Consider the following 12,386-nt stretch of genomic DNA (forward strand, 5'->3'; position numbering starts at 1 on the left):
ATTGAAGTTGTCAGGAATTTTGTTTTACTTGAATCTAGAATCAGTACCCATGGAATTAGCAGTCAGGAAATCAAAAGACACGTTGCATTGGGCAAATCAGCTGCAAGAGATCTCTTGAAAGTGTTGAAAAGCAAAGATGTCACCTTAAGGACTAAGGTGTGTCTGATCCAAGCCGTGGTGTTTTCAGTCTCCTCCTATGCATGTGAAAGCTGGACAATGAATAAGGAAGACCGAAGAAGAATTGACGCCTTTGAATTGTAGTGTTGGGGAAGAATATTGAGTATACCATGGACTGCCAAAAGAACAAATAAATCTGTCTTGGAAGAAGTACAACCAGAATGCTCCTTAGAAACAAGGATGGTGAGACTATGTCTCACATACTTTGGACATGCTATCAGGAGGGATCAATCCTGGAGAAGGACATCATGCTTGGTAAAGCAGAGGGTCAGTGAAAAAGAGGAAGACTTTCAGCAAGATGGATTGACACAGTGGCTTCACAATGGGCTCAAGCATAACAATTGTGAGGATGGCACAGGACCGGACAGTGTTTCGTTCAGTTGTGCATAGGGTCGCTATGAGTTGAAACCGACTTGACGGCACCTGACAACAACGTATGATGATAAAAGTCATTCCTATTTAGTGAACATTTAGTGTAGCCAGCAGCAGGAGTTTTACATACATTATTTCATTTAGTCCTAATAAAGCATTATTTTATTATTGTTTATGCAATTTTACAAAAGATGAAACTGAAGACCTGAAAGTTAAGTGTGGTAACATAGCTAGTAAGCTGCATGTTGGTCAGGAAGTTCACAATAGTTCACTCAGTGTTAAGGTTTTGCAGTTTGTACTGCTTTTACCATATTATACTCATTTTATTCTCTCAAAATTATATATTGCTTCATAATGTGAACATTCCATTAAATAATATATACGCTCTTTGAGAGCTTTATGATCTCTGAAACTAAGAAATGATTAGTTGAACCTGTTCACATCCTTTATTTGGGTATAAGGAAGTACCAGGTTTTCTCTGGGCTAGTTACCCTACACCTGGTTACTATTTCCTCTGAAATTCGTGGAAACCATTCCTTAAGCAGGGTTGATTTTTGCCCTCATACCTGCACAATTCTGAAGAACATCTAGAACCAGTTCTGTTCCATTCTTGGATGGAGCTTTAGTTGTTTTTTAGCCTATAGGACAAGTCATATTTAAATATGCTCTTAAGGTGTAATGGTCTGGTGTGACAATCATGAATGCTAAATCACTTTAACTTGATTTCTAAGAGCTGTTGATCTATGGACGACCAGTGTATGTCACCCTAATAGCTAGAAGATCCAGTAAGTTTGCTGGGACCCGTTTTCTAAAGAGAGGCGCAAACTGTGAGGTAAGATGAAAAACAGCAGCGCTGCTGGCATTTTATCCTTTAACATCAGCTTTGCTGACATAGATGAAGCAAAGTGGAATTTTAAAAAGTGGAATTTCTTAATTTTGGGCATTATCAAGAGAATAATTAATTCTCTGGGGTATCTGAAACTTGTGAGAAATATGACTAATATACAGATGTTCTGAAAAATCAGCTGTCTTAAAGAGTTGCGCAATGCCGTAGGGAATTATGGAATGCCTAATGTTTTGGAGGATGAGCTGTCTCTGTAATATATGGAAAAATATAGTACATTTTTAATGTGGGGATGAAAATAGCAAACCATCTCCACCCAAGGAATAAGTGGAGCTCAGCGCTCATTGGAAGCACACCTTTGACGAGAAGACTAAGTAGAGCAAAGCATTGGAAACCTTTTGCCCTTTTCCCCCTTCTTTAGCTCATCTCAAGACAGACTCCTTATTCTTCTATTCACTACTAAAAAAATAACGACAAAAATTCACCTACTCTGCCATCAGTCACATAATCTCTTTTGAGTGCCCTGACTCTATTTGCGATAGGCAACTTGAGTCTTAAGTAGATGTGTGATCAAGTACACAGAATGAATGAGATTTTGATCCTGGCTTAAAATAGTGAAATTGTTCTTAAACTTGTATCAACAATGAAAATAGTTATAATTGGTACTTCAAGAAAATATCAGAACTTTGCAGCTATATTATTACTTTTGAATATTCAGAAAATAATCAAACAGAAGCGTTATTAATGACCGTGACACTATGCTTTCTCATATCCTTATATACTTTTATAAGTAAAGTTACTTCAAGCCCCCCGACCCCTTTTTTTTCTCCTGTCCATCGGGCATTTATTTGAGTCTTATTTTTTATCCTTTCATTTCTCCTTGGTCTTCAGAATTGAATTTTGATATTCTCCTGGTCTTCCTGACTTCCTGTATAATTTCGTGTGTTTGTATTTCTTTTCTTGCCCTCCCCACCATTTATATCACTGTTCTCTTGTATTACTTGTACAAATAATACCACTTGTATTATTAGCTAGCCCATTCTCTGCTATTTTTAATTGCCTTTCTTTATTGCATTTTATTGGTTTTGCTTTATTTATGTGTACACTGAATGTTGATCAACATTTACCTCTTTCAAGGCATTCTAAGGGTAGGAATTAGAGTTTCATTGTGTACTTGAGTTTTTTTCTATTAACGATTCTAAAAACAAAAACCCATTGTCATCCAGTGGATTCCAACTCATAACAACCCTATGAAATAGTAACTTTAAATGCATGTTTCTTTCCAGGGTGATGTTGCAAATGAAGTGGAGACTGAGCAAATACTCTGTGACGCTTCTGTGATGTCTTTTACTGCAGGAAGCTATTCTTCTTATGTACAAGTTAGAGGATCAGTTCCTTTATACTGGTCTCAGGACATTTCAACCATGATGCCTAAACCTCCTATTACTTGTACGTGGAACAGTCTTTTTAATAGTAACTCTTCTTTACCCAACATTAGAGATAATGAACTATTGTCAGAGAAATCTCATAAATGATTAGGTTTTGTTGAGTTTTTAGTATCGGAAATAGATAATTTAGAAGAACTTCTTTTATTTTTATGCAATAATGTTAGATTTTTTTCTTTAATTTTGACTGTTAGGAAATTATTTGTATTTCACGGCAGAAATGTAAGAATCATTCAGATTCAAAAATATGTGATAAATGAGTGTCTGATGAGCCCCTTGAGAGGGATTTGGGAAGTGAAACTGTTTGAAGATTAGCTAAATTGTATTTCTTTAAACATCAAACAAACAAAACTGCCAACACTCCTTTTGTTCCTGCTTTCTAATTTTCATTGTGGTATTTACTCATCCTTTTTTTCCTCCTCAGTGGACCAGGCAGATCCATATGCACATGTGGCCGCCCTTCACTTTGACCAGATGCTTCAGAGGTTTGGCTCTCCTATCATCATCTTGAATTTAGTGAAGGTGTGATGTACTTTGGTTATGAAATTCAAACACCCTGGGCAACCTTTTTCCTCAGCACTAACTGAAAGGTTGGCAGTTCGAATCTACCAAGTAGCTCTGCGGGAGAAAGATCTGGTGATCTGCTCCATAAAGATTGCAGCCAATAAACCACTATGGGGCATCTCTGTCATGTGGGGTTACTGTGAGTCAAAAATCATCTTGACAGCACCTAACAACAGCAACAAAGGGGATTAACAAACTTTGCTCTGGCTCTGTCCAGAGGTGCGACTTGGAGATTCTTCCTCTGTGGTGCTCACTGTGTCTGAGCTGTCTGAGCCTGTGCTTTGGCCTCAGATCCCACATTGTCTCTTCCCTGGGTACCTAGGAGGATCAGTGGTATGTTTCCAAGGGAAGTGAGTGATGCAGTGTATCTGGCTCTTGATTTCCGTATGTGAACTAGGTACGGGTAAAATTTCTGCCTTAGTTTCCAGGAAAGCTTGAAGAAGGAAGCAGGGAAATCAAGCTAGCCTTAGTATAGCCTACTCCCTTGACAATCTGTAAGATCTCTTCCTGGGCAAATCAATACATAGTAATAGGATCTCTAGGCAGATTCAGAAAGTGGGATACTGTTGTTGTTCCAGAATGACATGGGTGTGTGAGAAGCCCAGACAAGGTGGTAGTATTGGCCTCAAAGCTCTCTTCTTCTTTGCCAAGGAACTGACTGGCCAACATGTCTTGTGGGAATAGGGAGACACCCAGGCCAAAGGCCTACGATGGAGGGTAGGGGAACTAGACAGTGAGTTTCATCTGCATCTGTTGCAACCTAATGATTTGAAAGAATCTAAGTCAGCAACCAAGAAGACCCTGGAAGTATAAAAAGTGAGGGTTTTCTTATATTATGATTGTAGTGGTAGCCAATGGCTGAGTAGTGTCTTGAGGCTATTCCAAGAGGTTGGTTAATAATTATAACTCAGTTAATTAAAGACCAAGGAATCCCGTGTCCATTTTGTCAGCCATTTCGTGAGTAATTTTGAGAGTCCTATGTGCCAGGCAGTAATGGAACGGTTCTTTCCTTCATGGAGCTAACAGTCAAATGGAGGAGATGGTAGGTAAAGGCAGAGACACCAAGCCAGAGTAAACTGTTCTATGAGAGCTTATAGTGGGAGAGAGGTCTTCCCTGAGGAAGCTAACACCTGAAGAAAGAGGTGTTAACTAGAACAAGAGGAAAGTGAATAGTGTTCAGCTCGGAGAGAACAGCATGTACAAAGACATTGAGACAGGAGGGGGTGTTGTGGGTTTGAGGAAGAGAAGGCAGGTCTGTGTGGCTGGGGCACAGAGGATGAGGGCAAGAGAGTCTGTTGTGAGATGAGGCTGAAGAGATAGTCATGGCCTGACCGTGCAGGACCTTATAGGCTGTGATGATAAGTTTGGCCTCTATCCTGAGAGCACTTGAAAGCTGTTGAAGAGTTTCACACGGTTGAGAGGATAATGATCAGAGTTATGTTTTGAAAGAACCATCCCGACCTCAACCCAAAGAACTAATGAACTGGTACAGGGCTAAACCTGAAAAGCCAGATTAAAAAAAAAAAAAAAAACAGTTGGTGTTGAAACCCTGGTGGCGTAGTAATTAACAGTTCAGCTGCTAACCAAAAAGTCAGCAGTTTGAATCCACCAGAAGCTCCTTGGAAACTGTATGGGCAGCTCTACTCTGTCCTATGGGGTCACTATGAGTCGGAATCGACCCAACAGCAACGAGTTTGGTTTTTGGTTTATCGAGTTGATGCTTTTCAGAGTAGACTTACCCTCCATAGGGTTTTTAATGGCTCTGATCTTGCAGAAGTCGATCACCCAACCTTTCTATTGAGGTGCCTCTGAGTGGATTCAAACTACCAACCTTTTGGTTAGCAGCCCAGCTTATTAACCATTTGTACCACCCGGGGACTCCGTGTAACTAAGTACATGGGCTTAATGGAGCAGGGCGTGGCGTGTGTGTGTGTGTGTGTGTGTGTGTGTGTGTTATCAAGAGTATGGAAGAATATGGCCTGAAAGTGTGAGTGGAGAGATCAAAGAGGCAATCTGCTCTATTTCTTCCTTTTTGCTCTTTGGTTTATGTAATTGTCTCTTGCCAGGAGTAGACCTTGTAAGATATATCATTCAGATAGTAAATGCATCCTTTTCTAGACCTTTATTCACATTAATTCAGAAGTTTCATGTTCTCCTCTCTCTCCCTGCCAACTCAGAATAATGTAAGGCAGTAGCTGGATAATCTGTGACTTTAGCCAAGTATTGAACAGTGTCTGTCGTGTATATAATTGAAAAATTAAAGTAGGAAAACTTTAATATTAAAAATACTCATGAATACATTTTCAATAAATATGTAGAAATTAAAGTATTCTTTGTATAGAAATAAATGATTGTTAAAACAGTAAATTACAAGGCATCACTAGAGTATAAATCTATACCTAAATTAGTGGATCTTGTTCGTGTTTTATGGAGTCCTTATGGCTTTTTGGAAACCCTGGTGGCATAGTGGTTAAGTGCTACAGCTGCTAACCAAAGGGTCAGCAGTTCGAATCTGCCAGGCGCTCCTTGGAAACTGTATGGGGCAGTTCTACTCTGTCCTATAGGGTCGCTATGAGTCGGAATCAACTCGACGGCGCTGGGTTTGGTTTTTTGCTATGGATTTTTAAAGCTATGGTTAAATGGAGATTCAGGTTTCCAATGCTTGAAATAATTCTCTACTAATTGTGCACAATTGTGCAGATTCAAACAATACTATCTGATACATGTGACTGTAAAGTGTTTTTTTCCCAGATTTCTCACGTGTATATTTATTTTTGAATATTTAAAGGTCAGTGGATTTTAAAACCGTACTTGTGTATTGTTCTGTTGGAATAAAAAGCCTGACAATAACTAGAGAATAATTTGGGGATTAAGTTGTTTAGTACAGAAAAAAAAAATTTCATTTTTGTCATTGATTATTTTATTCATAATGTTTATTCAGTTCACTTGGAAGAGGACCTTTTTAACCTGTGATTAGAGTCAAATAATGCATGTGTTTATGAAATAATACTGAATGATACTTAGCCTTTGTTCTACTACCATATGAAGTTGCTGAAGTGAAGCACTTTGCTTTATTTCTTTTCTCCTCCACCCTATGTTGTACACTACACTCCCCACCCCCACTGCAGTTGTGGAAGTTTGAGGCACAGGTTCCCATTTTGCAGCAACCCAGACACTTCCAGTGCTGCTGCCAGGTATCAACAGGGAGGCAATCTGGAACCCAGCATAGACTGTACCAAAAAAAAAAAAAAAAACCTATTGCCGTTGAGTCGATTCTGACTCATAGCGACCCTAAAGGACAGAGTAGAACTGCCCCATATGGTTTCCAAGGAGTGCCTGATGAATTCCAACTGCTGACCTTTGGTTAGCAGCCGACCTCTTAACCACTATGCCACCAGGGTTCCCATAAGCTGTACATCAGGTGTCTATAACCTAGGGGGTTACCACAAACGGCCTTTGTTGGGAGGATCTTTGAACCATTTGAAGCTGTGTGTAAATCACTTTTCATCTGGTTGTTAAAGGGGTCTGTGACCCTCAGGAGGTTCACTACTAACCAGTTCACTAACACTAATCTGCTATGGGCAATACACAAAATAAACGCTTTACATAGAGATGACCAGAGCTGGGTTAAATAGTCTTTCCTTTCCAGCTCATAAAATGTCAAATTTGATATAAGAATTGCAAAAAAATTATGTTAACAATAGCTTCCCTAGTTGGAGTAAAGTGCTTTTGAGAAAAATTCCAGCTATGTAATTTGATATTCTCAGATGTAAAAATAAGCTAAAAAATTTTCATCCTGAATTGTTTCAACACTACTCTTAGTCAACTCTAAATCCATTTGATTTATTCAGGTGTATAAAATAAAATAGATACCTTTTTTGTTTCTACGATAGTTATCTAATTAAATTCTGGCAGTTGAAAAATAATTGCCATAACTGAAAACAGAAAAGATTTATTTTCATGCCAGAGATAATGCCTTAACACCATTGCAGTATCACTATTGCTGAGTTGTTTTTCTTTGTTTCTAAGCGAAGGCCTGATCAGGGTAACAATAAAAAGAGCTAATTTTATTGAGTACTTAATATGTGCTTGATGGTCCGATAAGAACTTATGATGGTTTATCCTGTATAACCCTGACATTAATGCTGTAAGGGAGATATTGTTATTACCCATTCTATACAAGAAAAAATGAGAACTAAGGAAGTTAAGGGGACAGTGGTGGTTCAGTGATAAAATTCTCCCTTTCCATGCTAGAGACCTCTGTTCTATTCCTGGTCAATGTACCTCATGTGCAGGCGCCATCCGTCTGTCAGCAGAGGCTTAAATGTTGTTATGATGCTGAACACGTTTCAACAGAGCAGACAGACTAGAAAGGAAGGCTTGGTGATCTACTTCCAAAAAATCAGCCAGTTAAAACCTTACGGATCGCAACAGCCAGATCCCGTTGTGCATGGGATCACCATGAATGGGGACTGACTTAATGGCAGCCAACAACAACAGGGAGGTTAAAAACCTTGCCCAAGGCCACATGGCAGAGTCAGCTTTCCAATCCCCTAGCTTGTACTATAATACACTAGCCGCTCTGGAGTGAGAGGCAGTGTAATATCTAAGGAGGGCCAGCAGCCAAGGGGGCGGAAGGTAAGGCTTAGTTCCTTCAACTACACTGTAAAAGAAAAAACAGTACCTGCCTGGATTACCTCCCAGGGTTTTTGAGAGATGCAAATATAAAAACTATTAAAGTACTTTTTGCCATGCCAGTTTGGGGATTATTCGTCCAGACCCAGTCAATGCCCGTCTGGTCTTCAGCTGACTGGACTAGGGGTTCCCTACTTCTGGTCCTGGAGGGGGTCTCCTCTACCTGACTGGCGTGTGGAATGTGTGGGGCAGGTCTGTCTGGAATGAGGTGGGCTTCTTGATCCTACTGGGAGGTTACTGAGAAGAAATCTGATTTCCTTGAGTCTTTAAAGCTTATTATTTGTTTACTTCAATTCAATGCAGTTTTATTTCTTTGCATTTACATTAATTTTAGTAGGTAGGTTTCAAGTATATTTAAGACTTCAGTTTTTATGCCTTACCTTAGCTGAAATATAAAAATTTAAAAGCCTGTTGTTCTGATTTAAGGTGATTTAAGACATAGAAATAAGGTGATTAGAACACTCAAAATACTTTTTTTTTTTTTTAACAAAGGAACGAGAGAAAAGAAAGCATGAAAGAATTCTGAGTGAAGAACTTGTAGCTGCTGTGACGTACCTCAATCAGTTTTTGCCTCCTGAACACACCATTGTTTATATTCCTTGGGATATGGCCAAGTACACCAAAAGGTGAATAGACAGTCATATGTCTGGTTATGATACTTACCTTTTCTTGTAATGAAAATAGCAGGAAGCTTATATCTATGGTAAAGTAAAAGTTACTCTTTTCATTTCCTTCATGAGCTCGCTGAGGGGCTGTTTTGTCGCTGGTATATAATCTGAGTGCTGAATTGAATTGGCCAAACTCTTATTTTTGCCTACCACTTTGGTTGTTGTTGTTAGGTGCTGTCAAGTCAATTCCAACTTACAGCCACACTGCGTACAACAGAATGAAACACTGCCCAGTCTTGCACTATCCTCACAATCGTTGCTGTGTTTAAGCCCACTGTTGCAGCCAGTGTGTCGGTCCATCTCATTGAAGGTCTTCCTCTTTTTCACAGACCTTCTACTGTACCAAGCATGATGTCCTTCTCCAGGGACTGGTCCCTCCTGATAACTTGTCCCAAGTACGTGAGATGAAGTCTCACTGTCCTTGCCACCAAGGAGCATTCTGGCTGTACTTCCTCCAAGATAGACCTGTTTGTTCTTCTGGCAGTCCATGGTATATTAAATATTCTTCCCCAGTGCCACAATTCGAATACATCAATTCTTCTTTGGTCCTTATTCATTGTCCATCTTTCAGATGTATACAAGGCAATTAAAAATACCATGGCTTGGGTCTGCGTACCCTAGTCCTCAAAGTGACATCTTTGTTTTTTAACACCATAAAGAAGTCTTTTGCAGCAGATTTGTCCAATGCAATATGCTCTTCAGTTTCTTGACTGCTGCTTCCATGGGTGTTGATTGTGGATCCAAGTAAAATGAAATCCTTGAAAACCTCAATATCTTCTCCGTTTGTCGTGATGTTGCTTATTGGACCAGTTGTGAGGATTTTAGTTTTCTTTGTGTTGAGTCATAATCCGTACTGAAGGCTGTGGGCTTTGATCTTCATTAGTAAGTGCTTCAAGTCCTCTCAGCTTTCAGCAAGCAAGGTAGTGTCATCTACATATAGCAGGTTGTTGATAAGTCTTCTTTGAATCCTGATGCCGTGTTCTTCATATAGTACAGCTTCTCAGACTATTTGCACAGCATACAGATTGAATAAGTAAGGTGAAAGAATACACCCTGCAACACACGATTTTAAACCACATTTTATCCCCTTGTTCTGTTTGAATGACTGCCTCTTAGTCTATGTACAAGTTCTACATGAGCACAATTAAGTGTTCTAGAATTCCCACCTTTTTTTTTTTCCTAATGAGGACTGTTCTCTCTTGTTCTTTAGAGAGTGGTGGGGCAGAGACTCATGCAATATGAAAACTGGAAAAATCTGTTAGAGGCCGTCCACAGCCGGCAGCAACCTAACTGCCTGAGTAATTATTTAACACTTAAGTACTTAAGTATGTACCAGGCATGGCTCTAACTGCTTTACAAGTACCAGTTCACTTAAATCACCATACAGGTCTTGACAGAGTTAGCATTATTAGACCCATGTCTTCGATGAGGACACTGGGCCATGGAGAGATTAAGTCCTGAGGTCTCACAAACAGTAAGTGGCAGAGTCGGGATGGAAGTCAGTTTATGACCCCTGAGGCTAACTCCCACATGGAACTTTTGTTAAATTCTTGTTAAAAATACGTATTTCCTCACCACAGGCTTCCAGAATCAATAATCTCTCCAGGGGTAAACTGTTGAAATCTATATTCTTAGAACAGTTCCAGGTTTATTCTGATATATAGCCAGGTTTTGGAATCATTGTCAGGTGACTGCCTTCATTTTACAGATGGGGAAACTGAGGCCAGAAGGGGGAGGAGCTTTATTCACTAGTAAATGGCATATGGAGGAAAATTCTTTTTGATGAAATTCCCATTCTTCACAATGTTATACATAATTTGTTATGATCCACACAGTCAAATGCCTTTGCATAGTCAAGAAAACACAGGGAAACATCTTTCTGGTATTGTCTATTTTCAGCCAAGATCCATCTGACATCAGCAGTGATATCGCCTATTCCATGTCCTCTTCTGAATCTGGCTTGAACTCCTGGCAGTTCCCTGTTGATATACTACTGCAACTGCTTTTGAATTATGTTCCCCCAAATTTCACTTACGTGTGATATTATACCATTTTTAGATTCTGTTTGTGAAGTATCTAGTCCTACTCTGCTATTGTTCCTTAGAGGCATTACTTGCACTTTTTGCTATTTCTATTTTACTGTTTAATCACTTTCTCAGACACCACTTTCAGATTAGCTCATTCATTTATGGATGAGGCTGCAGTAACTCTCAACTATTTATAGTAAACCCAAACTCCTTAGTGTAATGTTAGGGCCTCGTCACCTGGCTGGCTCTAGAATGTAATAACGTTTCTTTATTCTAAGGACCACTCTGTTCCAGAAAAACTAACCTTAATGCTCTGCCCCAAATGTAGCAGCCAAGGATCTATCCCTGAGCCTTTGTTTCTGCCATTTTCCCCTCTGATGTTGATTTTCGGAAACCCTGGTGGCGTAGTGGTTAAGTGGTACGGCTGCTAACCAAACGGTTGACAGTTCAAGTCCGCCAGGCACTCCTTGGAAACTCTATGGGGCAGTTCTACTTTGTCCTATAGGGTCGCTATGAGTCGGAATCGACTCGATGGCACTGGGTTTGGTTTTTTGGTTTATGGTGATTTTCTACATCTCTTTTAACTTTTAAGATCTGATTCAACACTCATCTCCACCAAGGAAATTTCTCTCATTAACCTTACATTGTCTTCTTACTCATTTACTACGTTTGCGTCATACAAGCGCTGGGTTTATTTTAAGGTCTCATATTTTAAAATATTACTCTGTTGTTTTGTACTTAAACCACTCTACTTTTTTCCCAGATCATTTTATGTAGTTAGATACCTGTACACACAGACACACACACAGACACACACACACTTGCCTAGAGTATTAGCTTAATTATGGGTTGGTGTCATTCTTGTTAATTTATTCTTATATTTTTTTTTCTTCCCCGGCCACTCACACTGTGCATTGTACTCTTTTCACTTACAAATCTTAGGAATACATATTGGCTTGACTGACTGAACTTTCTTGATAGTGAAAGGCTTTGGAAAAAACTGTTGCAGGGATGTAATGTGCCAAGATTAATGGTCCCCAATATTTATTAAGTTAGAAATCCTTCATGCCTTTTGCGTCAACTGTTAGTAGCGATTGATTAAACATTATTTTGTAGAAATCAATTATTATAATGTTTTCATTAATTACCAGTAGGGGATTTTTAAAACGAAGTCCCTGAACATCATCACTGTAGACTTCATTTTGCTTAGATATATCTCACTTTTCTCATTCTTCTCTCCTCAGCAAGCTGTGTAATGTTCTTGATCGGCTGAATGTGATTGCAGAAAGTGTGGTGAAGAAAACAGGTTTCTTTGTAAACCGCCCTGATTCTTACTGTAGTATTTTACGGCCAGATGAAAAGTATGTATGGTGTTTTTAAAAAGTTAATATAAATCAAGAATTTTGCTTTTAAGGATAAAGAATATTGTAACTATAAGTAGTTTGTACTGCCTGAAAGGGGAATTAGTTTGTCCTCTAGGGAGGCGAACTGCTCGTGTGATTTTGTAATGAATGTTTACTCTGAGCATGGAAATTCCTTTGGTAGTTGTCTACCTTGAGATGGAAGCTGTGAGATCTTTATCTCTGGCTTCATA

At 39.2% G+C, this 12,386-nt stretch overlaps 1 protein-coding gene across 2 annotated transcripts in view; it reads left to right on the forward strand.

Moving 5' to 3' along the window:
* FIG4 (FIG4 phosphoinositide 5-phosphatase) overlaps positions 1-12,386 on the forward strand; it is a 145,777-nt gene that overhangs the window by 59,951 nt on the left and 73,440 nt on the right. For both annotated transcript variants that reach the window (XM_049898672.1, XM_049898680.1), the window contains exons 8-12: positions 1,281-1,381; positions 2,680-2,842; positions 3,263-3,360; positions 8,590-8,723; positions 12,037-12,153. In XM_049898672.1, coding sequence (XP_049754629.1) covers positions 1,281-1,381; positions 2,680-2,842; positions 3,263-3,360; positions 8,590-8,723; positions 12,037-12,153 — 613 coding nt within the window. The remainder of the gene's footprint in view (positions 1-1,280; positions 1,382-2,679; positions 2,843-3,262; positions 3,361-8,589; positions 8,724-12,036; positions 12,154-12,386) is intronic.

This window comes from Elephas maximus, chromosome 1, assembly GCF_024166365.1.
Source record: "Elephas maximus indicus isolate mEleMax1 chromosome 1, mEleMax1 primary haplotype, whole genome shotgun sequence".
NCBI classification, from domain to species: Eukaryota; Metazoa; Chordata; class Mammalia; order Proboscidea; family Elephantidae; genus Elephas; species Elephas maximus.